General features: G+C 45.3%; 1 protein-coding gene across 1 annotated transcript; it reads left to right on the plus strand.

Annotated features, from left to right (window-relative positions):
- Nucleotides 1-1,534: 1,534 nt before the first annotated feature.
- POLR1B (RNA polymerase I subunit B) lies at nucleotides 1,535-26,841 on the plus strand. The gene is made up of 15 exons (XM_079969111.1): nucleotides 1,535-1,753; nucleotides 2,868-3,035; nucleotides 4,314-4,460; nucleotides 5,665-5,797; nucleotides 7,885-8,021; nucleotides 8,719-8,942; nucleotides 10,110-10,281; nucleotides 11,901-12,072; nucleotides 13,656-13,937; nucleotides 15,854-15,987; nucleotides 16,348-16,518; nucleotides 17,858-18,014; nucleotides 19,119-19,315; nucleotides 23,138-23,391; nucleotides 24,793-26,841. Exons 1-15 carry the CDS (start codon nucleotides 1,574-1,576, stop codon nucleotides 25,670-25,672), a joined length of 3,408 nt encoding a protein of 1,135 aa, XP_079825237.1. The 5' UTR covers nucleotides 1,535-1,573; the 3' UTR covers nucleotides 25,673-26,841.

Here is a 26,841-nt window from a genome sequence, read left to right on the forward strand (position 1 = left end):
CACTCCAGGCCAGCCACCATAGTGCTGGTACACCTGCGGGGGGCTGCAGAGGAGGCAGATCTGCCTTCCAAGGAGCACGCTGCAGCTGCCACCACAAGAGGGGATGCGATCCTTGAAGGCTGGATCGGCTGTCCTTGTGGCTCCTGCCACCCAAGGCAGCCGTCTCACCTGGCCTCATGGATGGACCGGCCCTGTCTCCTGCTCTCTCTCCACTGCTAGACCCTGGTGGTTAACAGAAGGTAACTGTAATTAAATTGTAACCTCGAAAAAACACTAATGAGATGCCTATAGGAAGCCCACATGTGAATTCCCAGCAGCTGACATTCAGAGGCATTATGGGTGACATTCCAACTAACTTTTACGCAGGACAGACCCACTGAAATCAATGGACGTAACTTAGTCAGGTTCATTCATTTCAGTGGGTCTGAGTGAAAGTTAGTTGAATACCATCGATTGCCTCCAGCAGCAGAAGTAAAAGGTAAAGTTAAAGGTAAAGATAATGATGTATGGAAGTGAGAGCTGGACCATAAAGAAGGCTGATCGCCAAAGAATTGATGCTTTTGAATTATGGTGCTAGAGGAGACTCTTGAGAGTCCCACGGACTGCAAGAAGATCAAACGCATCCATTCTGAAGGAAATCAGCCCTGAGTGCTCACTGGAAGGACTGATCCTGAAGCTGAGGCTCCAGTACTTTGACCACCTCATGAGAAGAGAAGACTCTTCTCATAATTATTATTATTATTATTATTATTATTATTATTATTATTATTATTATTATTATTATTTTCTGCTGCCTGATGCAAAAACAGGAAATCAAGGTGCACAGATTATCCAAAACTGGCCAGATTCTTTGGCGCCCAAGGCAGAAAATCCCACCATCTCTCGCTGGGAGTACAAACTGCAGCAGCGATAAATGACAAATCTGATACTGTACCCTTAAAACAGCTGCCTCGCCCTGGCCAATGATAGGGGCGGCCCGGATGTCCCGCCCATGGATGGAAAAGGAGAGCCATCAGAGCAGCAAAACCTCCCCTCCAAAGAACTACCCTCTCCCAACCTTTAGGCGGCGCTCACAAGCTGCACGCACAAGTGCGCAGGCGCTCAGGAGAAAGAGCGATGGAAGGAGGGGGAGCCAGTTGGTGAGATTGGGAATGAATACAGCAGTAGTAAAATAGCAGAGGTGACACGCTGCGTTGAATCTATGGTGACAATTTAAATCCGCCGCTGGGCCGTGCTACTCCCTAGAGCCTCTCTAGAAATTGGCTATGGCAACTGAGACACCCCTAGGCGTGTAAAACATGAACTAAAACAGATAACGTTGGCCAGAAAAGGGTTTGCGGTGTAGTATAGCTCTACTTTATTTCTATCTCTGCGGATTAAAAACTGCCCGGAGGAAAAGTGGGCGCAATGCGGTCTGGGAGTTGTATGCCTTCCCTTTCAGTGCCGCCGTTACCTAGAACGCCTAGGCGGAGGAGGAAGAACTACAAGTCCCAGCGAGCAGCGGGACGGAAGTGACGGAACTCGAGGTGTCTTTCTGGCGGAGGCGGTGTCCTGCGGCTGCCCAGGGAGAAGCATGGGCGACAGCGCGTGCAAGTGGCGGGCTTTGCCCAGCGGCCCCAGCCTCAGGAACCTCACGGCGCCGGGCTACGGGCAGCCCAAGGAGCGCCAGACGCCGGCCCTGCAGGACGTGGCGCGGGCGCACACCGAGTCCTTCAACTACGCCGTGGGAGAAGGGCTGCTGCGGGCCGTGCAGGTGGAGCCGGAGGGGCCAGAGGAGGGGGGGGGAGTCAGGGAAAGTAAGCGGGTATAATATTACTATTATTACTACTACCACTATTAGTAGTAGAACTAGTAGTAGTAGTAGTAGAACAGGAAAGGGATGCGAGGGAAGTCAGTTGATATTTAATAATAATAATAATAATAATAATAATAATAATAAAGCTTTATTGGACTTTCTTAAGTGATTTTTCATTCTGGATAGTTTTATTTGATTGCTTTAAATGTAGGTTGCACACAGCTTAGATTTGTTTTATTAAAAATATAAAGCAGTACAGAAATGAAATTAATAATAACAACAACAAAACAACATTATTATTATTATTATAAGAACAGGAAAAGGGGATGCGAGGGAAGTCAGTTGATATTTAATAATACTGTAATAATAATACTGTAACAATAAAGCTTTATTGGACTTTCTTAAGTGATGTTTCATTCTGGATAGTTTTATTTGATTGCTTTAAATGTAGGTTGTACACAGCTTAGATTTATTTTATTAAAAATATAAAGCAGTACAGAAATGAAATGAAATTAATAACAAGAACAACAACAATGTTGTTGTTATTATTATTATAAGAACAGGAAAAGGGGATGTGAGGGAAGTCAGTTGATATTTAATTATTATTATTAATGGGGTTCTGTTAGTATTTGTAATGTAATTTCCTCCAAAATGTATTTCACAAAGAATCTTCCATTTCACAAAGAATCTTCCATTAAGGCTTTCTAGACATCTGGTTAAGGCGCATCTAAGTAAGAATACCTTCAGCAGATACAGGGGGAAAATACAGTGAAGATGCCTTCAGGGAGCTGCAGTTTGGCATTAGCCGGTATAGAAGTGAATAATAATATTAATACTTTAAGGGTAGGAGGGATTTGTGGCTTTTAAAACAACATGTAGTGCCTTTATTGGGACCAACTAAAAAGTCACAAAGAAGTGAGCAGGTAAGGAAAAGAGCTATTTCTTAGAGGTTTGCTGCCTCTGAACCTGGAGAGATAGTATACAGTCATTATGACCAGCAGTAGATTTGGTGGTGAGCTGTGATAACCTGTGGGTTTTCTTTTTCTTTCTCTCTTTCTCTTGCTTTTTAAAGGCCATCCCACCTTTGGAATTTCTTTTCAAGAATGATCGGATCACTTTGGCCATTGTGGGAGCCACCATCAACCCTCCTATGGTACCAAAAGGAAGTATATGTAACGAGCTGAAAGTTTACCCAGCAGAATGCAGGGGGCGCAAAAGCACCTACCGCGGAAAAATAACCGTAAGTAACAAATGTAAAGGAGTGATGTGTAAAGGAGTGTAGCGGAATCATGTGAACTTTAGAAATCCAAGGTGTGTAGAGACCTGGCACTACAATATTTTGGAGATTTATACAGTCCCAGCTGGCATATAAGGTGAACTGTTAAGACAGCCTGTGGGTGTTACAACTCCTAATAATTTGTCAGCTACCACTTTCTTCCATTAAGAACAGTTTGCAAGCATGGTGATAGGTGGGTTTGCTCATGTAAGCCAACCCATGGTTTGTCTCAAGCAGAGAGATGGGAAGAGAGCATGTGAGGCTAACAAGTTAAGCATTAATATAGTTTGATTTGATTAGAAAAACAGGCAGTGCTTCATTTGTACTGGACCACACTCTGGTCTTTCAGAAAATCTGATGAATTCGCACTTGGAATCTAACTAGACATTGTAGGGAGATGCCTTATATCATGGCAGGCTATTGATTCATCTAGCTTGTTTACATCAGAGATAGTCAGTGTGATGCCCTCCATATGCAGTTGGACTGCAGTTTCCATCAGCCCCAGCCAAGATGGCCAGTGGTCAAGGATAGTGGGAATTGTAGTCCAACAACATCTGGAAGGGACCATATTGGCTACCGCTGGTCTACACAAGCTGGCAGCTGCTCTCCAGGGTTTCAGAAAGAAAATTGGCTGCCTGTGAGCATCCAGACCCTTTTCAAGGGGTTTCTACTAGTGCACAAAGCCCTATGTTACTTGGGACCCAATATCTTGAAGGAACCTCTTTACCAGTAACTTCTGGCCTGAAATTTGCAATCTGAAGGAGAGGCCCTGCTTGAGGTCCTGCCCATTAGTTGGAGCAGTAAGGAGGATGGGAGCCCGAGAAAGGGCATTCTCAGTGGTTGTGTCCCAGTTAAGGAACTCACCCCTGCACCAAGGAAAATGGGTCACTCAGGAGGGATATTGAGAATTTTTTTTGCCCAGGCCTTTGTAACGTAGTTCAGGAACACTTTTGTCTCCTCCTATGGATGCTCTAATTGCTGTGGATGTTCTCATTGCTTTCATGAAGAGGAGTTTTATTGTTCTTAGCTGCCCTGGGTTCCCTTTGGGGAGAAAGGACATGTTATAAATTTGACCTAATAAGTAAGCACACACTGCTGGCAGTTTTTCTCTAGGCACATTTTTTGCTTTTGTGAGATACTTGCAATGTAGCTATTTCTTTGAGAGGAGAGCCTCCTACATTTTCAGTGATTTGGATAATATAGATCTCTTTTTCTCAAATCATTATTTCCCCTCCCATATAGGCTGATATCAGCTGGGCAGTGAATGGCATCCCTAAAGGGATTATAAAACAGTCCCTCGGAAATGCTCCAATTATGGTGAAGTCCAAACTTTGCAATCTCCACGGTCTTTCTCCCAAAGAGCTCATCAAACACCATGAGGAGGAAGAGGTATTGCTCGATGTTATTGATTTGCCTTTCTACATAGGAAGCCGCCTTATACCGAATCATACCATTGGTCCACCCAGCTCCCTATTGTCCACCCTGACTATCAACAGCTGTGTGGGGTTTCAGCGCCGAGGGCCTTCTGGCGGTTCCCTCATTGCGAGAAGTGAGGCTACAGGGAACCAGGCAGAGGGCCTTCTCGGTAGTGGCGCCGGACCTGTGGAACGCCCTCCCATCAGATGTCAAAGAGATAAAGAATTACCTGACATTCAGAAGACATCTTAAGGCAGCCCTGTTCAGGGAAGTTTTTAATATGTAATGCTGTATTGTTTTTAACACTGATTGGGAGCCGCCCAGAGTGGCTGGGGAAACTCAGCCAGATGGGCGGGGTATAAATAATAAATTATTATTATTATTATTATTATTGGGAGTCCCTCCCAAACCTACCTGGAGATGCCAGGGATTGACCTGCATGTAAATCGGATGCTTTAACCACTGAGCTACAGCCCCTCCTTTTATATATGAAGCAAAAGAAAGTGAATGTTGCATTGCTTGGAGTGAGATTCACCACGTCCATTTCAAAAGTGATTTGTACCAAAGATACTTCCTCTCCCTCTGGAGAAAAGGATCCATTGACTTCTGTGAGGACCTAGGACTCCTGTTATTAATATTAAGCTTTGTACGTGGTTGTAGTTTGCTTTTAAAAATTCAATCATTTTAAAGGTAAAAGTTGATAACTTCCCTAAATGGAATGGAAAATGCAGGCTACAAATACAGTCATACCTTATGTTACGGACGCTTCAGGTTATGTGTTTTCAGGTTGCGGGCTGTGGGAAACCTGGAAGTACCGGAACGGGTTACTTCTGGGTTTTGCCGCATGTGCAGAAGCGCCAAAATGCGCCGGCACAGACGTGGCGCTTCAGGATTCGAACGTTGTGGACACGCCTCCATCACGGATTACGTCCACAACCCGAGGTTCCACTGCACTTTGATGAATAAAGAAAATGAACTAGATTATTTTGAAATTAAATTTCCTCTTACTAAAATTTTGATCGTTCTTTGCAACGAAAACGATACTAAAAAATGAGTAAGTTTGCCCTCTGCTTCCAGACCTAATAAAATCTGCCTTTGTTGATTAATGCACTGAAGTCTTAATGCACTGAAGTCAATCTTGCAGCTCTGTTAATTGCCTTTTTTCACCTTTTGGCAGGAAATGGGAGGCTATTTCATTGTTAACGGTATAGAAAAGGTGATCAGAATGGTGATTATGCCAAGGCGGAACTTTCCCCTTGCAATGATTAAACCAAAATGGAAAGCCAGAGGTCCAGGCTACACACAATATGGTAATGTTGTTCTTCGTAAAATAACTTTAAAATAATCCTTCATTTTAAATAAATAATAAAATCACATGGTGAACAGCATGTGCTGTTGCTCTTGCTGTTCTCTGGATTTAGCAATTCATCTACCTTTGGTTCTCCCTCCCCTGATGCCATTGAGTTGCTCTGCCAGAGAACAGTGGTGAATGCAGACTCTGTGTGCACTCTGAATGCAGAGCGGGGGCCCCCAAGTCCAGTACCCAGCATCTTGGACAGCCAGACTGGAAAAGAGGTCTGCCTGCAACCTTGGAGCATGGTCTGAACCCTCCTTACCTGGGTCCCCCAGACTGTTTAGAGTGGATCACAGCCACCTTTCCTGCACCTGACGCCATATGCCATCAGGCACAGGGAAGTTCAGGTCGAGAAAGGTCAGAAAAGAATTGAAGCTGCAGCTGTAAGGGAAGAGTTGGGTGCGCTTCAAGCAGCTGTACCTTGACATTTCATAGAATTGTAGAGTTGGAAGGGACCCTGAGGGTCATCCAGTCCAACCCTCTGCAATTCAAAGCTTGAAGGACCATCACTGAATAGAAGAGCCTCTGTTTCACATGCATAAGGTCCCAGATTCAGTCTCTGGCATATCCTGGTAGGGCTTGCTGTCTGAATCCTGGAGATCCACCGTCAGTCAGCATAGACAATACAGAGCCAGGTGGACCTATGGTCTGTCTCAGTATAAGGCAGATTGCTATGTCCCATCAATCACCTGCTGTCCCCTGGCCAAATCAGACTCCCTGCTCGTGTCTTGGAGAGCCTTCCAACGAAAATAAGCTATGCTAGACTTCATTTTCATTTATTATATTTCTCTGCCGCTTTTCACTCAACATGAGTCACAAAGCGGCTTACGTAACAATAAATACAGTGGCGCCTCACAAGACGGAAAACCCGCTAGACGAAAGGGTTTTCCGTTTTGGAGGCGCTTCGCAAAACGAATTTCCCTATGGGCTTGCTTCGCAAGACGAAATGTCTTGCAAGTTTTCCCGACTTTTTTTCCCTCCCCCCCTTTTTCTAAGCCGCTAAGCCAATTATCTGCTTATCCGCTAAACTGATAAGCCGCTAAAAGCCGCTAATAGCGCTAATCCGCTAAGCTGTCAATGGGCTTGCTTCGCAAGACGAAAAAACCGCTAGACGAAGAGACTCGCGGAACGGATTCTTTTCGTCTTGCGAGGCACCACTGTAATAACATAAATTGCAACATGAATCATATAAAATAATTAATAAATCATCAGTAAAACAATTACAAATTGTCAGGAAAACCTCCGCCTTCTATAAAGCACTATTAACAAAGCAACTTTAAAAAATAGGCCAAACAGCACGACCACAAGAAAAATTGTATTATAAAATCCACAAAGCATTAACAGCACTGATAATCCACAAAACAATATCAACAACATTAACAAGCTAACCACCAAAAGCACTAAGCACTGCTGAATTCTGCTAGGCTTGATGGAATTAGTAATTTGACTGTATAATGTTAGTACAGAGGTGATTGCTTTGGTGATTGCTAGGGTTGAATATTGCGGACGCGGGTGGCGGTGTGGGTAAAAGCCTCAGCGCCTAGGGCTTGCCGATCGAAAGGTCGGCGGTTCGAATCCCCGCGGCGGGGTGCGCTCCCGTTGCTTGGTCCCAGCGCCTGCCAACCTAGCAGTTCGAAAGCACCCCCGGGTGCAAGTAGATAAATAGGGACCGCTTACCAGCGGGAAGGTAAACAGCGTTTCCGTGTGCTGCTCTGGCTCGCCAGATGCAGCTTTGTCACGCTGGCCACGTGACCCGGAAGTGTCTCCGGACAGCGCTGGCCCCCGGCCTCTTGAGTGAGATGGGCGCACAACCCCAGAGTCTGTCAAGACTGGCCCGTACGGGCAGGGGTACCTTTACCTTTACCTTTAGGGTTGAATATTAGGTAAACTGCATTATTTCCTCTTTTGCTTATAACAGTAATCATGCTGGTAATTTTAGATGACAGAATGGTACAGTAACTCTTAGAGGTTTATTTGTTTATTAATTGGTATATAACTCTTAAGTAAATGATGCTACGATTTGCTTCCTTTGGATGCTGCTAGGTGTCTCAATACACTGCGTTAGAGATGAACACACAGCAGTTAACATGACCCTTCACTACCTTGAAAATGGCACAGTGATGCTGAACTTCATTCATCAAAAAGAGCTGTTCTTTCTTCCACTTGGATTTGTACTGAAGGTACTGTACCTGTGCTCTGTCTGTAGGATCCCTGTTATATTTTACACACTACTTTCCCAAGAACCGTGAGATGTACAATTGCAAATAAGCCGTTCAGAGTTAATAGCCCACCTGCTTTCACACACTAGTGTAAGCCATTTGTGGTATGTCAACAGCCTGAAAGGAGAGTGAAGACACTCTTCCAGTTTACAGAGTCTTTCTGTGCTTGGATGCCTAGAGTCCATTTCTACTCAAGGCAGGTTGAGGTAGGCAAGTGGCTATTTACAAGCCTGTCATTAGTTTGATTAAATGTAACAGTCGAGCCATGATTTTCATGAACGGGCTTTAAACTTGAAAACTCCTCCCTTCTTTCCTAAATATTTTGCTGGGATGTCCAAATTGAGCAAAATCTGAGCTTCCAATTCCAGCTTGGAGGCAAACCTTTTGCCCTGTATGAACATGGAAAACAATGGATTGTTTAAACCAAATAGAGATACATATCTATTATTGTTCACCTCATTCATCCCTGTCCCCACATTCCAGGGACATGTTGGGAAAATGGGAAAACGTAAGAAGAAAAAGGCTGCCTGCCCCAATATACATGGTAGCAGGCTATATACAGAATTGCAGGCTTTGAAAATCATGATGCTTTTAGTGATACCTGCCTCGTGTGTCCTCCCAAACTAATTTCTTCAAACCTTTTCTTTCTCTGCTGCAGGCATTAGTTAGTTTCTCAGATTTCCAGATTTTTCAGGAGTTGATTAAAGGAAAAGAAGAGGATACTTTCTATAAGAACTGCATGTCTCAGATGCTGCGGCTGGTAGCAGAGGATGGCTGCATGACGCAGAAACAAGTCCTCATCTTCCTGGGGCAGCGATTCAGAGTGAAATTCAGCCTTCCCGACTGGCACAGCAGTGAACAAGTTGGAGAGTTCCTTCTTAAGTATGTCTTTAGGCAGACGTAACTTAAGACGCGGGTGGCGCTGTGGTCTAAACCACAGAGCCTAGGGCTTGCCGATCAGAAGGTCGGCGGTTCGAATCCCTGTATGGGGTGAGCTCCTTTGCTCGGTCCCGGCTCCTGCCAACCTAGCAGTTCAAAAGCACATCAAAGTGCAAGTAAATAAATAGGTACCGCTCTGGCGGGAAGGTAAACGGCATTTCCGTGCACTGCTCTGGTTCGCCAGAAGCGGCTTAGTCATGCTGGCCACATGACTTGGAAGCTGTACGCCGGCTCCCTCGGCCAATAAAGCGAGATGAGCACCGCAAACCCAGAGTCGTCCGTGACTGGACCTAATGGTCAGGGGTCCCTTTACCTTTACCTTAAGTTTATCTTCCTTTTGAAATACAAAACCAGTCTGGTTTCAAATCAGACCCAGGTGCAGAGGTCCCCAACCTGGAGGCACATTCAGAAATATTAAAGCTTGAATCCAACATGACACTGCGTCAGTGGAATGACTTCCGCAAGAGCAGTGGAACTGCCCCCCCCCCCCACTCTGCTGCCCCTGCAGTGCCTCTAGATCTGTTCCTGAGGGTTGGGGAAAGCCCCAAATTTGGAGGATGAGAGGGAGGGGAAGTTCTGTTCCACTTGTGCAATAGGATGCAGCCTTGTGCAGTTATTCCAATCTAATGTTCAGTGGGTGTGCGGTCTGCGTACACAATAGTTGTACAACCCCAAAGAGCATACACTCTTTCACACAAACACTTCTATGTGTATAGAAGCAGCTTGTACCTGCACTCAGTGTAACGTGCGAGCAAGCCTTGAATGTTTCTTGGGGGTTGGAAGTCTTAGTTTCACAAAGAAAACCAATGTGAAATTTTATTTTTTGTTACAATTCATTGCATGAATAATAATTACCCCCCGAAAAGCTAATCTCTCTCCCATCCCAACGAAAGACTAATTTTCTTCCAGTGAAATGGGCCCTTTACCAAACCTGAGGTAAGGTCACCACCACCATGAAATCCTAGGCTGCTATTTATTTGTATGGTTGAAAGTACCAAAGGCAAGTTGCAAAGATAGCATTGGGCTAAAATTACTGCCATGTTTAAGTTTTGGAGTGATGCTCAGCTAAAAAAGAAATGGTTATCCCAAAACTTTGTGTTGCTCCCACAGCCAATGCATCTGCATACACCTGAATAACAAAGCTGAGAAGTTCTACCTGCTTTGCTTCATGACTCGAAAACTGTTTACTTTAGCCAAAGAAGGCTGCATGGAGGAAAATCCTGACAGTTTAATGAATCAAGAGGTGCTCACCTCGGGACAACTTTACCTCATGTTTTTAAAGGTACTACCCTGAGAGTGATTCTCCATTCCCCTATAGATAGCCAGAAACATGCTCTTTAATAGTTGCCAGAAATCTTGGAAATCTTAGCAACAGCTTTCCAGATTACATCAAGCATCTTGTGGTTCCCACAAACTTCATTTATTTTGTGTGTTTTATGTCATTTATTTTGACCAAACTGCGGGAGGCAGTGGAAGACAGAAGTGCCTGGCGTGCTTTGGTCCATGGGGTCACGAAGAGTTGGACACGAATAAACAACTAAACAACAACAATGTCATTTATAGGCTGTCCCATCACTGAAGTCCTCTGGGCAGCTTACGGGGTTTAAACCAACAACATTACAAGCCAATGCGGTGCCCTCAAGATTATGTGGATTACAACTTGCATCAGCGCCAGCCAGCCTGGCCAGTAGCCTGGGGTGATGGAAGATGTAGTCCACAACACCGGAACGGTGCCATGTTGTCAACTCCTGGTATAGCCCATCACATAATTTCAAAGGCCTGGGGAAAAATAAAAAGGTTTTTGCGTGGCATCAGAAAGAGATTAAAGTAAGTGCCAAGCAGGTTTCATTGGGGAGGTCATTCTAATACTAAGGAGCCACTGCTGAAAATAGTAGAATAGGAAATTGCTGTCCCTGGATAAAATAATCCCAAGTAAAAACTGTTCTTATTATATATGGAGTTATTTGTGCCAGGAAGTTTTGTGTTTGGTGGGAGAGCTGAGGTTCTGGTTTTTTGTGACGAAGCTGGAGAAGGAAAATTATTCTCCAGTTGCCCTGCCTCTCACTGATTTCTCACAGCTTTGTAGTATCCCTCTTACAGGTCAGATTTGAGCTCCGATGCAGGAATGCATATTGCATAGCTGAAAGCACTTCAGTGGAAATGTCAGCAGTATTCCAATGAGCGAGGTTGAGCAGTAACATGGAGCTATGGTTTGGCGCCACATGAATAATTTTCTAAGGGCTCTCACACCTGTGTGCAATACAACTCCAGCTAAACCATAGTTTTCCATTTTTGTAACCCTGGCTTGTTCTTGCCCTGCAAACCGAGATCCCCCCAGTTCTCCATTGCAAGGACTTCAAGTGACCAGTCGTCTTTGCAGGTTCAGTTAAAATGACAAACTTCTGCCATGAGCCAAGGAGGGGGTTGCAGAACACAAGGTCATTTGAAAGCATGTTCACGTCGCAACAGATTGTGGTTTGGTTGATAACTGCCTCTCAACCTAGTCAGTGGGGCTAAATTGCTGTCGGCTGCAGCTTTGATTGATTTCCCTGCTTATTAAGCTGGGTATCTCTACTCACCTCTGGTGGCTGTATATTTGGCCAGAGCATTGAAATCTGTACTGGGAGTTGATTGTGTGTGACACATTTTGCACTGTTGAAGTTCCAAAGCAGATGTACATAATAGGATGTATTATGTTGTGATGTAATAGGTTGTGATGAATCGGGAGGCAATTTGAGAGAGGCCTAGTTCCAACGGCAACTTTCCCCTCTGCTCTTGTGTTGGGACAGGAACGTTCCTTGCCACCCATATACTAGTTTGTCACGTGGCCAGTTTGTATAGAAGTGCATTGTGTTAGTTCTTGAAGTTTTTCTTGTTTGCTCCTCTTATCCTATATCGTAGGAGAAGATGGAAACTTGGTTGCAGTCTGTGAAAATAGCCTTGGACAAGAAAGCTCAGAAGTCAGCTATGACAATTAATGCAGAAAACATGATGAAGATTCTTGGCATGGGGACAGATATTACAAGGATGCTTGAGTATCTCCTTGCTACTGGCAACCTGCGCTCTAAGACAGGTAAAAATGTCGAAGACCTGCAGCACAATTTTGCAGCTGTAGTCTGAAGCACGTGGATGGCACCAGCTTGTGAAAGGCTGCTGTAGACATTTTGGGCATATCACAAGCGAGGGGCTTGTTTGCATGTGAGAATTTGCAAACGCACAACAAAGTGGATGCAGTGATTCTAGGATGCAAAAATCAGGTTCCGTGAAGCCTTGCCTTTTCGGGTGGGGGTTTAACCCAACACTTTCTTTTCTTTACGTTTGTAAAACTGCTACAAGGCATGTTGAAAACTCAGCACCCAAGGAACACATTTCCAGAGGTTGGGGTTGTGCAACTTCCATAGCTCTCCCATCCACCCTCCCATTAGCAGCCAAGGCAGAATAGGTTAAACAGAGTAAGAGTCATTAATGCTGATCAACGTACGTCATGTAGACAGGGCAGGAAACTGTTTCTTCCTTGTCGCATAACTTGGGATTATTTGGGTGCAGAATTTTAACTTTACTTAGTATAGCGTGTACACGCTAAATCCTAATTGTAGGATTAGAATGCTCTCTCGTTCTAAAGATGGATCATTTGTATCCCAAACTACACTCCCACCACCAATTAACTCCCCTTTAGATTGCAGTCCAGCCTGTAGGATGCTGCAACCAAAAATCAGGAAAGGTGATGCACACCGTATCGTTCCAGGGATCACAGCATAAGTAAGCAAAGGAAGGCGCAGATTACAAGGGAACGTATTGGACCAGGGAGAAGAGTCGGTGGAAGAAGATTGGAAGAAATTTAAAGCTTATTTACAGAAACATTGTAAAATTAAGGAATGTTAGAAGGAGGCTGGAATGAAGTTATGTGGCTTTAGCAGAAATATTATAAGTAAAAATAGACTGTTAATGGATGAAAGGAGGGAAGGTAAAGCTACATTATATTAAGATGAATTATAGGATAAAAATTGGGAAAGATGGAAAGGATTTGCTGAAATAGCAAACCGAACTAGAATACAAAAAAGGGAGGTGCGAGGAGGTCAAGGAAACAAGCAAATGAAAGATAAGTTATGGGAAGGCTCGTTGTGTTTTTTTTAATTGTTTCTATTTTTCGGTTTTTTATAATTTTTTTTTCTTTTTTCTATTTTTCTTTTTCTATATTGTGATGTGTTGTTTAGTTTTTGTTTTACTTGGTGTTCTCTCTTTTTCTTTTTGTAACCTTTAAAACTTTAATAAATATTATTTTAAAAAACAACAACAAGGGAACGTATTGAGGATGATTGGCCAGTCTGTTGGTAATCATTATGCCTTACATTCCTAGAGTGATTCCTTGCTGCAGGCACAGGAGCTGTTACTTGGCCTACACCCCTCTTGAATCCTGACTGCTTGTGTTTACCTTCCCTATTTTAAAAAAATCAGAAGTCCTAATGGATGCTTACTCTGTTTTCTGCAATGTTCAGATGTTGATGTAGTTGAATATTTGATGTATTGTGCACCACACAACTCAGTGCATGTGGTGGTGGTATTAAAACTGCTACTGGTACCAAGCAACTGTTCTTGCAAAATAATTCTTGGATCAAAGCTGATTTTCCCTGCTTCCCATTTCTCTCTCTCTACAAGGTCTGGGCATGCTGCAAAACTCTGGTCTCTGTGTGGTAGCAGACAAGCTGAACTTCATCCGCTACCTCTCCCATTTCCGCTGTGTGCACAGAGGGGCTGATTTTCTCAAGATGAGAACCACCACAGTGCGCAAGCTGCTGCCGGAGTCCTGGGGCTTCCTTTGTCCCGTCCACACGCCCGATGGAGAACCGTGCGGTCTGATGAATCACATGACAGCTCCGTGTGAAATAGTAACACAGCCATCGTATACATTCTCCCTGCCGTCCTTGCTTTGCTCTTTGGGTAAGAATGGATCTATTTGATCTATAAGAAATGCTTTCATGGGAAAAGCAAGTCTCAGATCGCTAGGGTTGCCCTTTCACTGAGCTGTAACTAATATGCCCACAGAGATGATTGCAAAGTTGTCGTTTAGTCATGTCTGACTCTTCGTGACCCCATGGACCAGAGCACGCCAGGCACTCCTGTCTTCCACTGCCTCCCGCAGTTTGCTCAAACTCATGCTGGTAGCTTCCAGAACACTGTCCAGCCATTTCGTCCTCTGTCATCCCCTTCTCCTTGTGCCCTCCCTCTTTCCCAACATCAGGGTCTTTTCCAGAGAGTCTTCTCTTCTCATGAGGTGGCCAAAGTATTGGAGCCTCAGCTTCAGGATCTGTCCTTCCAGTGAGCACTCAGGGCTGATTTCCTTCAGAATGGATAGGTTTGATCTTCTTGCAGTCCATGGGACTCTCAAGAGTCTCCTCCAGCACCATAATTCAAAAGATTGCAAAGTTGTGGGTTTCAAATTGGGTTCTGGGGAATCCTGGGATTCCTTGGGAAACATATCTGGGTTTGTCAGTGAGAAGATCATTTATGGCACACACACTTCCTTGAACAGCGCTTTTCTAGACTCCTAGACTTCCCTTGCAGGCTGCAGCCACAAGAGTGTCTGGAGTACACCCTCAAGTTGTGCTGGGCAGTGGTGAGGCCCAACAGGCCCAGCCAGTGCCCACTGAGTACTAAGCATGTGCAATAGCACCAGAACCAGGCCCCAGAAGCCTCTGTAGTTCATAGGCCTTTTTATCACAATGCAGAAGACCCATGTGAAGATAGTTGTCCAAAAATTGAAATCATGGAAGCTGAGGGCTGCAGCTCATTGGTAAGCTGCATGCTTAGCAAGCAGGTGACCCCATGCTCAATCCCAGGCATTTTCAGTTAAGAGGATCAGACTGCAAGTCCTCTGCATCAGATCTTGAATACCTGCTGCCAGGGAGACCGTACTAAGCTAGATGTACCACAGTGGACTGAGTCAGTACAAGGCAAGACCATAACTTGGACCACAGTGCTAAACCACATGGTTGCTGGCCACAGGGTATGATCATTCCCGGCCTTTCCCTTCCTTGAAATCCTATACCTCATTAGTCAATTTCAACAATAAGCTCTTGGGCTGCATTACTGGTGTATATTTCTGCAGCATAGTTTTAGAATGCAAATAAAGACAGTCTCACTTCCTGTGTTCTTGGCTGAACCAGGGACCTGAAGCCATAATTTCTCTGCTTCAAATAAAACACAGTTTAGTCAATGCCCCACCCCCCTGTTTTCAAAATGAGCCACAAATCCTTCCTAGCATGTCAGTTAACAAAACAAAACCTTCATGGCAACAAAAATTGACGGACTATGCAGAACTGGCAAAATTGACATATCAGCTACGGGACAAGGATAACTGTGACTTTAAGGATGAATGGGAACCCTTTACAAAGTATCTGAAGACACAACACAGTGAACTGGACTCCTTGGCAGGTTTTGAATAAATATTCACAAACCTTTTATTGATAATAATCAGCTAAATAGTTTGAGGATCTATACAACTTTGTAACATGCAAAAAACAGCATTCTTGGAGAAACCAAAGACTGGAACTGAGGGAAGTCGGGGTGGGGTGGGTGGGGGGTTTTGTGGGGGAGGGAGGAAAACGGGGGGGAAAACAAGGATGATATGTTTTTGGATAATATGTCTTGTTATAATTTTGAATAAAACAAAACAAAGCAAAACCTAGCGAAATTACAGGTTTGTATGTTTCAAACCACCTAGAGAGGCTCGTCAGTTGCAATGAAGCTTTGCTGCAAATTTTGTTGTAGCCGCTAGTAAAATGTTACATCTGTTCACCTCCTGAAGGATGCTTGCAGCATTGATGCATCACATATTGCTGTGCAACTTTCTGTAGGTGTCACTCCAGTTGATGCTGTGCCAAGCCAGCCCTACTCTGAATGTTACCCAGTTTCATTAGACGGCTCCCCAGTAGGCTGGATAGAGAAGGATCAGGCTCCTGGTCTTGTGGAGACACTCAGGCACTTCAAGGTTAGTTTTGTTGTGCTGCAATGTGTATCTCTGCTGTATTTGACATCTTTCAGCATTTTGATGATATCTTTCAGCATTTTGATGATATCTTTCAGCATTTTGATGACATCTTTCAGCATTTTGATGATCCAGCTGCCTGTAGCTATATTTATCCTACAGAATTAAAAGGATGAAGAGATAAAGATGAATTATCATTGTATAAATACCTGGCCCCACCCTTGCTGACAGTGGGAGGAGTTGCTCCATTTGAATATTTTGTTTTTCACTTTGCCTCTGTGGATCGGGAGAGACATTTCTGCATCGCTCTCTTGCTTTAGTTGAAGGACGTAAAATGGATGCTTCTTTGATTTATGCCACTAGGCAATGCAAGAAAAGAAGATTCCCGTTTGGACAGAGGTGGTCCTTATCCCGATGACAGGAAAGCCCAGCCTTTACCCAGGACTCTTCATTTTCACCACCCCTTGTAGGATGATGCGTCCCGTGCAAAATTTGGCCCTGGGAAAAGAAGAGTTAATTGGCACGATGGAGCAGGTACATGTTGATTATGCAGCAGTGATCTTGGGAATCCTTTTAGTGTATTTGAACAATAGTATGCAGGTGGCGCTGTGGGTTAAACTACAAAGCCTAGTGCTTGCCGATCAGAAGGTCGGCGGTTCGAATCCCCCCACGGGGTGCTTGGTCCCTGCTCCTGCCAACCTAGCAGTTCGAAAACACGTCAAAGTGCAAGTAGATAAAAAGGTACCGCTCTGGCAGGAAGGTAAACGGCATTTCCGTGCGCTGCTCTGGTTCGCCAGAAGCAGCTTTAGTCATGCTGGCCACAGGACCCGGAAGCTGTCTGCGGACAAATGCCAGCTCCCTTGGCCAATAAAGCGAGATGAGCGCCACAACCCCAGAGTCATCCGCGACTGGACCTAATGGTCAGGGGTCCCTTTACCTTTACCTTTATCCTAACTGGGTGGTAGAATCCCTTCTGCTGCTGTTACTGTGAGTAGAATTGGAAGGGAAATGGGAGGTCATTGGATTCATATCGGGGAAGGGCTGTAGCTCAGAGGTAAAGAATGTGCTTTGCATGCACTTCTATAGTCTTGCACTTTTCTGTGCAATTTTGGATTGTGCAACTACTCAAAAATATTAACAAGTCGTCGATACGAAGAGCCATTGCTAACGAGTTAGTCCAGTGGGTGTTGCCTGTGCATCTGTTACCATTTACTCTCCATCTTTTTCCTTCTAATTCTGCAACCACAATTGTCAGGGTCGTTAGTGTTGCTGAGCATGTTTTAATGCCACTATTGTATGTGACAAGTCACCTCATCTCATGAAATGCTCTTTCCAACAGGAATAGGTTTTAAGGAAATGAGCTACCATTACCACGACTGTTAAAATCTGGTGCAGATCGTGCCAAAAGGCACTCCTTTGATTGTGTGTTGACTTAATAATACAGCATTGAAGAATCGTGGCTTCCGTTGGTGTAGAATAATAATAATAATAATAATAATAATAATAATAATAATAATAATAATAATAATTATTATTAATTATTTATACCCCGCCCATCTGGCTGGGCCTCCCCAGCCACTCTGGGCGGCTTCCATAGAAACCAAAAATCCAGTAAAATCACACATTAAAAACTTCCCTGAACAGGGCTGCCTTAAGATGTCTTCTGAATGTCAGGTAGTTGTTTATCGCTTTGACATCTGCTGGAAGGGCGTTCCACAGGGCGGGTGTAAAAGTCTTTTCCAAGAGCTTTGCTTGTGTTTAATGTGCTTGGTGACCACTCACAGAAGTTGAAAATAGTTCGGCTTGCTTGCTTGCTCTGTTCTCCCAAGGAAAGCTTCTGCAAAGGGTTTAAACTGGCTTTCCCTTACCCCAGGTCTTCATGAACATTGCTGTGTCTGAGGATGAAATTCAACCGGGACTCACCACACACCAGGAGCTCTTTCCCCACAGCATATTAAGCGTGGTGGCAAGTTTCATTCCCTTCTCGGATCACAACCAGAGTCCAAGAAATATGTACCAGTGTCAGATGGGCAAGTAATCCTTAGTTGTTGTTTTTACCCTGGCCTTGGACAGCTCTAGTTGCATTTTTCCGACCCACCCTTTTCTTCTGATGTAAATCATGTTAACTGCTTTTTAATCGTGTACAGTGGTACCTTGGTTTTCGAACGTCTCGGAAGTCGAACGTTTTCAGTTTTCGGAAGCCAGATGTGCCATGTGGCTTCCGTATTGAGTTTTCCGGACATGAATGCTTCCAGAAATGCATGCTTCGGTTTTCCAGATGTTTTGGAAGTCAAACGGTCTTCCGGAACGGATTACGTTTGAAAACCAAGGTACCACTGTATTATATTTTATGGTGAAGGGCAGATAATAACTCCTATAAAACAAAATAACAAAAATGTTCATAGGAATCTCATTCTCCAAGTATGGATTCTTATATAGCCAATTGGCTCCCATCCACACATCAAACTATCAGTTGAGGGAATGCCAAAGTTTGCAAAAAGCAACAACCCAAAAACCATAGTTTTTTCAGGGGGGCGAGTTGGGTGGGACACCAAAACAGTGCAGTGAGAACAATGTGGTCATGGGGCACACAACACTGATAGCTAATGAGGGGCAGCTAAAGAACCAGGTTGTGGGGGGAATTAAACAGATTATACCGGGGGGGCGGGTTTGCTGTGCACGTTGGGGCTTATAGGATTTGTTGAAAGACAACAGAAAAAAGGGAGGGGGCTCTACAGAACTAAAAACTTTAAAGTGGAACAGAAGATGGAGACTTGAGGATGCTGGAAACTTTAGATTGCACATAGAGCAGCCCCACATAAGGATTTGAAAAAGAAAGGGAAACAAATGGAAGTGAATGCCTTAAGTGCTGTATTATTTTTATACTTAGGAAATACAGGGAGACACCTTACAGGAGGTCAGGCTAGTTCGCCATCTAGCCCAGTATTGTCTTTTCTGACTGGCAGTTGCTCTCCAGGGTCTCAGGCACAAGTAATTCCCATCTCCTGCCAGGGAACCAGCCTGTGACCTGCATGCTCTTTGAGCTCTGGTCTTTCTCTATGGAAGACATAAAAGGCTTTGAGTTTATTTCATCTGATGTCTGCTGTGTCTGTGTGTGTATTTTGTCTTTCCAGGCAAGCAGACGATGGGTTTCCCGCTTCTGACCTTCCCATACCGGTCAGACGATAAGCTCTACCGACTTCAGACCCCCCAAAGCCCGCTGGTGCGGCCGGCTATGTATGACCATTACGACATGGACTCCTACCCGGTTGGTACAAATGCAGTTGTTGCCGTGATCTCCTATACCGGCTACGACATGGAAGATGCAATGGTGAGTCTTCGGTTTTAAAAAAAGCAAAAAGGAAATTTACGTTCAAATTAATGCTGTTCTCCCTTCCTTATCCCGTCAGCTTAGGGTGAAAAAGAAGGAAAATGTGGAAAATCAGTAAAAATGATTTGGCAAAAGAAAAGAGCAAATAAAGGGGGCAAGGTGTACGTTAACTTGGAACTTTTTTTGTGTGTTTTAATTTATTTAATGATTTTTTTCAATACAAACAGCAACCACAAAAAACACTGTCAGAGCTGCCCAAGGTCCCAGCTCACAGAGGACCAACGCCAGGTCGTCGTTATATACAAAAGTCTTTATTGAAGTTCAGTTTCCATTCCAAAGCCGTAGCGCGCAGCCCTACGTCTTAAACCCTAGACCGCCGAAGTTCCGTCTGAATCTCCTCCCCCCTGACACCAGTTTAAGATTCTAGCCCTGCTCCACCTCTTCCTCTGCTCTCTTCTCCTCTGGGTCCTCCTGTCCGCTGGGGCATTCCCCTTTCTGGACTCTTCTGACGCTGAGTCCCCTGACTCCTCCCCCTGTCTCCGCCGGGCTTTAGGACCCGGTTCCCAATCCTCGTTCTCTGCTGCCCTGCGCGCCTGTACTTTTGAACTTGGCTCTCGCGCCAACCCAGTGACCTTCCTCCTGACCATTACACTGCTTCTGTCACTGCTTCCCTCTTCCGGGATGCTAGCTGGACCTGACCTCCTCTCCGTTGCCTGACTCTCCGATGGAGGCGTGGTCAGCCCTGACTCCTCTTCTCTCCCTGCTGGGGGAGACGCTACTCCCGATACCTGGGACTCTTCCCCCCCACTATGCTCTGGTGGGGAAGCTGGTCCTGATCTCCAACTGCTGCTCTGGGAGTCCCCGCTGGCCCCTTGCTTCTGGGGTGTCCCCCTTGGGACCCCCCTTGCCCTGGCCACCGGCGCCCCCTTCTGTGAATCTTCCGATTCGCTGGAGAGGCTCATGGAATCTCTCGGGCCACTGTCATCTTCTCCTACGCTGCCCTCAGATTCTTCCCCTTCGCTCTCCATCTCCCCTCTTCCCTGTGCTTCTGCTCCTGAGCCCCTGACATCACAATAACACTAATAATACAATTTAACAATTCAGATTTGAGTACTGATATACCTATGACTACACCTTTTTATGAATATTTCCCCACCTCTCCTCCCCTTACTTCCCACCACTGTCCGCTTTATCGCTTAAGTATTCCTTCCAGATTTCTTCATATTTATCCATTCTTAATTTGCATCGATATGCAATTCGTTCGTATGTAGCTAGTCTGTCCATATTGTCAATCAATATGCTCAATGGAGTCTTTTTGTGGCTCTTCCAATTCATCGAAATAATATTTTTTTTTGCTTCTAATATGGCACGGTACATCCATTTTTTTTGACCCCTTGGAACTTGACTCTCTTGGTGCGGATTTAATTATTCGGTGAAGAGAATGTACCAGCCTCATACCAGCAGCCAGAAATGGGAACGTTTGCAGCTTGGAGAATGCATCTGGCAAGCATTCACAAGGGAGGACATACGTATTTCTGGTCACAGAGGGGGCTCTTTGTTCACTGGGTGTTGGGGGGGATAAGAAAGAGGAGGTTTTCCCTAAGGCAGGGGTGGGGAATCTGGTCCTTCAGGTGCTGTTGGACTACGTCAGGGTTTCCCAACCTTTGGTCTCCAGCTGCTTCCACTACATTTCCCACCACCCCGACTACTGATCTTGCTGACTCGGGATGATGGGAGTTGTAGTCCAACAACAGCTAGAGACCCAAGGTTGGGAAACGCTGGACGACATCTCCCATCATCCCTTGCCATGAGGGCCTATGGGAGTTAGGAGCACAGCAACATCTGGAGGGCCCCACATTCCTGATCCCTGGCTATGACCTCACGTAACTTTAAAGCTGAAAATCAGTAGTTTTGATTTATCCTGGAGGCAAAATGGTTGTTTTTTTACATTTAAGAGCTTATAACTTCTGGCATGTATGAAGGTCTGCCTATTACCATGTGAACCAGATAGGTGGGCTATCTTTTGAGTCCCCCAGGGTGATAATTTCAGAAAGCTGAAAATTATGAGTTTATTGAAAAGTGTTATCTTCTGCGTCTCTGTTTTTATTGTATTATCACATTGAGATCTGTGTGGAAGGGTATCAATCACCGCCACCACCACATTTTCCATAAGCACTGTAACAAGATTATTTGAAAAGGCTCAAGCATTGTCTTACCTCTTTCGTTTTATTCTGATTTTACTATTATTATTGTTGCACATCACCCCAATCTCTTCAGCGGTGCAAGGTTCCAGGGGTTTACCCAGGGTTTGCATTTCCTTTGAAAGAGATACAGTGGAGACTGGTGTCTTTATGATACATGGTTTATTTACACATATATACAACCTGAGACTACAGTGGAGGGGTTCACAGCATTAACACCCCAAGGGGGGGTCTATCTTCCCCCACAGCCTTGGATGTGAGCAGAAATCAGGCATGTCTCTTCCTCCAGCTTCTAGCTTGCATACACACAACTCAGCTTGGCTTTGTCTTTTCTAACTAACTACAGTGGTACCTTGGGTTAAGAACTTAATTCGTTCCGGAGGTCCGTTCATAACCAAACTGTTCTTAACCTGAAGCACCACTTTAGCTAATGGGGTCCTCCGCTGCCACCGCGCGATTTCTGTTCTCATCCTGAAGCAAAGTTCTTAACCTGAGATACTATTTCTGGGTTAGCGGAGTCTGTAACCTGTAACCTGAAGCGTCTGTAACCCGAGGTACCACTGTACCACTGTTGAGGGAGGGGAGCCCATCCTGATCCATATTTGGAGGGAAGCTTATCTGGCTATTTTAACAATTTGAATCCACCTTTAGATTTTAACCTTAGCTGGATCTTAGAATTGAAAGGGACTCAGGTACAGTGGTACCTCGGGTTACATATGCTTCAGGTTACTGACTCCGCTAACCCAGAAATAGTACCTCAGGTTAAGAACTTTGCTTCAGGATGAGAACAGAAATCGTGCTCGGGCAGCGCAGCAGCAGCAGGAGGCCCCATTAGCTAAAGTGGTGCTTCAGGTTAAGAACAGTTTCAGGTTAAGAACGGACCTCCAGAACAAATTAAATACTTAACCTGAGGTACCACTGTAAAAGGTAAAGGGACCCCTGACCATTAGGTCCAGTCGTGGCTGACTCTGGGGTTGTGGCGCTCATCTCGCTTTACAGGCTGAGGGAGCTGGCGTACAGCTTCTGGGTCATGTGGCCAGCATGACTAAGCCGCTTCTGGACAACCAGAGCAGCGCACGGAAACGCCGTTTACCTTCCCGCCGGAGCGGTACCTATTTATCTACTTGCACTTTGACATGCTTTCGAACTGCTAGGTTGACAGGAGCAGGGACCAAACAACGGGAGCTCACCCCGTCGCAGGGATTTGAACCGCCGACCTTCTGATTGGCAAGTCCTAGGCTCTGTGGTTTAACCCACAGCGCCACCCGCGTCCCTAGAGAGGTACCACTGTATATGCAGCCTAATCCCCCACCCCAAACTCATAACATTATCATTATTATTACTTAGCTTGAACTGGTTTCTAGTTTGCCTTTTAGAGTGTGTACCCCCCCCCCTTCCCAGTCTAATTACAAAACAATACGGTGTTAAAATTCAAACTTTAAAATGACAGTTAAAAACAAAGAATGACATTAAAATAGCAGTAGTAGATCAAACAGTTCCTAAATAAGAGCGCTAAGAGCATCTGAATTTGGGGATAAAAGGATCTTCCCAGTTTCCTTAAAGGCCAGGTTTTTATTTGACATTGATTTGTGTGGGGGCTTTATTTCATGTTTTTTTTTAGATCTTGAACAAGGCTTCATGGGAGAGAGGCTTTGGACATGGAAGTATCTACAAAACGCAACGTATTGACCTTGCGGAAAAAGTCAAGAAGGGAGAGGATAATCTGGTATTTGGGATTGGTCAGGATAAGCTGGCAACTTTGCAGAATCTGGACTCTGACGGCTTGCCCCACATCGGAGCCAGACTTCAATACGGGGATCCTTTCTATAGTTACGTGAATCTCAACACGGGGGAAAGCTTTGTGACCTACCACAAGTAAGTTCAAAATGCTGCTACAGTGGTGCCCCGCAAGACGAATGCCTCGCAAGACGAAAAACCCGCTAGACGAAAGGGTTTTCCGTTTTGGAGGTGCTTCGCAAGACGAATTTCCCTATGGGCTTGCTTTGCAAGACGAAAATGTCTTGCGAGTTTTTCCAACTTTTTCCCCCTTCCCCCCCTTTTTCTAAGCCGCTTATCCGCTAAGCCGCTAAAAGCCGCTAAGCCGCTAATAGCGCTAAGCCGCTAATGGGCTTGCTTCGCAAGACAAAAAAACCGCTAGACGAAGAGACTCGCGGAACGGATTCTTTTCGTCTTGCGAGGCACCACTGTATTTAGCTACAGTTTTCAACAAGGCGATGTGGATTTTTTGTGTGTGTGTGTGTGTGTGTGTGTGTGTGTGTGTAAACTGCCTATTGAAACGCTAGTGAACCTGTGACTAGGTGTTGCTGGTCTACAAATCCCATCCCATTGGCCCTGCTGACAAATCCATGGAGCATAAGGCTACTAGCCACAATGGCTAGGTTCCCCTTTCACTGTCAGAGACAGCGTGCCTCTGAGTACCAGTTCCCGGGGTTTCCAAGTGGGGAGACTCCTGTCGTACTTAAGTCCTCCTTCCAGGCTTCCCCTGGGCATCTCGTGGGCAGGTGTAAGAACAGGTTGCTGTACTAGATGGGCCATTGACCTGATCCAGCCAGGTTTATATATATATATATTCTTAGGCTGGCTGGGGTTGATGTAAGTTGGAGCCAAGCAACATCTAGAGGACCATAGGTTCCACACCCTGCTTTATAGGTTCTCTGTTGAACTCCCTGGGAACCTTCCCACTCCGAAATACTGCTCTGGAAAATGCTTTGGATGGGGGCAGTTCTGTTGCAGTGCACTTGGGCAGCTATGCGCACAGGATAGCCTTGGGTGAGTCATAGGGTCACTAATACCCACAAAACCTAGCCAAACCCATTCGTGGAAATTAATGGATGAAAAAATGTAATGCTCTTTACAAGATTGTGAAGCCTTTTGCAAGCCTTCTCTGGCTTCCCTTTTAAGATTGCAGCAAAAGGGGCAACCTGCCTGCCAAATTTGGCCCATGAGACAGGTCCTGATAAGGTTCTCCACCCATCCTACCCCTCTCCTGATTGCGATGATGGTTATTAATGGTTGCAGTTAGGCAGCAATCCTTGGGACTATTTGCTCTGGGTGTTAAGGTTTGGGTTGAGAGCATTTGCTTCCTTGCTTTCTTTATTTGCAGGGTCTTTCATTTGTTTCCATCTTCATTTAATCTATATTTGTATTAGGAGAATACTTCACACATTACCTTCCCCCATCATCACCAAATAAATTGGAATCAGCTTTCCTGCAGAATCTGTTGACGATTCAAACCTTTCTTTCCTTTTTCTCCAGGAACAAGGAAATCTGTATTGTGGATAACATCAAAGTATGCAGCAACGACACAGGGACTGGGAAATTCAGGTGTGTGTGCATCACCCTGAGGGTCCCCCGGAACCCAACGATCGGGGACAAATTTGCCAGCCGGCACGGACAGAAAGGCATTTTGAGCAGACTGTGGCCGGCTGAGGACATGCCCTTCACCGAAAGTGGAATGGTGCCGGATATCCTCTTCAACCCTCACGGCTTCCCGTCCCGAATGACCATTGGCATGTTAATTGAGAGCATGGCGGGCAAATCCGCCGCTCTGCACGGGCTCTGTCACAACGCCACACCCTTCACGTTTTCCGAGGACAACTCTGCTCTGGAATACTTTGGGAAGATGCTGAAGGCCGCCGGCTACAACTTCTACGGGACGGAGCGAATGTACAGCGGCGTCTCGGGAGTGGAGCTCGAAGCAGACATCTTCATCGGCGTGGTGTACTACCAGCGCCTCAGGCACATGGTCTCTGACAAGTTCCAGGTGAGGACTACTGGGGCCAGAGATAAAGTCACCAACCAGCCCATCGGAGGGCGGAACGTTCAGGGCGGCATCCGTTTTGGAGAGATGGAACGGGACGCTCTGCTGGCTCACGGGGCCTCCTTCTTGCTGCACGACCGCCTTTTCCACTGCTCCGATCGCTCGGTGACCCACGTGTGCATCGAATGCGGGAGCCTGCTTTCTCCCCTCTTGAAGCCCCCGCCCGACTGGTCCACCACACGCATCAGGCAACACGTCTGCACCACTTGCGGCCGGAGCGACACCATTGAAACGATTGCTGTCCCGTATGTCTTCCGCGTCTTCGTAGCGGAATTGGCTTCCATTAATGTAAAAGTGAAACTCAATGTGAGTTAGGGCGGTGCAAACTGTCCCGACCTGAACACTGGGAGAGAATTGAAAGTATGTTTTTCCTGTGGAACCGTCTTTAAAAGGGCTGCTAAGTTATTACAAGCTGTCAGATTAGTCTCCTATATATTTAAAAGTGAGGTAGATCTCTGCTTAATGCTTATTTACAAAGAAATTGGACTCCCACGGCAAACGAGATAATTAATAAATAACTAGAATAATTATTGGGGCTTTCAGTAAATTATTGAAAGCTGGCTTTTTTAAGAAGACGTGTGCTCTGCAGTTAAGACAGGTGAGGAACCTATGGGCCCTTCCACGTTGCTGGACTACAACTCCCATCATTCCCTGATCATTGGCCATGCTGGCTGAGACCGATGAGACTTGATAGCCCAACAACATCTGCAGGTCCCATGAGAGAAACACATTTCCAGTTTCCTCCCAGAGCTAGGAGGTCCAGATAACTTATTTTTTCATGCTGTGATGACAAATGCTGACAACAGAGATACCAAAGAGGCTTAGAAATTTTAAAAGCTGATCAGACGACCAGAAATATTTGCAGTAGAAAAAGAGACATGTGCCTTTACACCTCCATATACTGTCCCAATATTAGAAACTTGCTTACATTACTTGAATGGAAAATGGCTGCAAGTCCTCGGACAGCCCTGAAGCCGTCACTAAAATTGCCATAAAAGCAAAAGTTGCAGATTTGAAAAGGAAGGAAAGTTATAGTGGACATTGTTATTTTACACCCACCATGCCATTTCTGAGTTGCATACTAGTGTCCAGAAGGACAGATCCACATCCCTCTCCCTACCCTCTCAGATCCCAAACGCTCTGGAACCCCAACGTTTTGGCTCCTGAATGCTCCAAAGCTGGAGGCGATTGTTCCGGTTTGCGAACATTCTTTTGGAACCCGAATGTCCGACGGGGCTTCCGCGGCTTCTGATTAGCTGCAAAAGCTTCCTGCAGCCAATCAAATGCTGCACTTTGGTTTCGGAACATTTTGGAAGTCGAACGGACTTCTGGAATAGATTCCGTTCGACTTCCAAGGTATGACAGTATTTATTTCCTCAAAGTAGGTATCGGTTCAAGGATGTTGCTGTTTGTTGTTGTTGCTGTTCCATTTTCACCTGAGGCTGCTCACAACATTTCCATTAAAAGATGTTTTACAATTGGTA

This window comes from Podarcis cretensis (assembly GCF_951804945.1).
Source record: "Podarcis cretensis genome assembly, chromosome: 3".
Classification (NCBI taxonomy): Eukaryota; Metazoa; Chordata; class Lepidosauria; order Squamata; family Lacertidae; genus Podarcis; species Podarcis cretensis.

What these genes read in the sequence shown, in the direction of transcription:
- POLR1B (XM_079969111.1), top strand. Translation starts at nt 1,574, where the DNA reads ATGGGCGACAGCGCGTGCAAGTGGCGGGCTTTGCCCAGCGGCCCCAGC. An exon ending in GGCTGCTGCGGGCCGTGCAG is followed by an intron (nt 1,754 to 2,867) that starts GTGGAGCCGGAG and finishes TGCTTTTTAAAG; the next exon opens with GCCATCCCACCTTTGGAATT. An exon ending in GTTGGAGAGTTCCTTCTTAA is followed by an intron (nt 8,943 to 10,109) that starts GTATGTCTTTAG and finishes TTGCTCCCACAG; the next exon opens with CCAATGCATCTGCATACACC.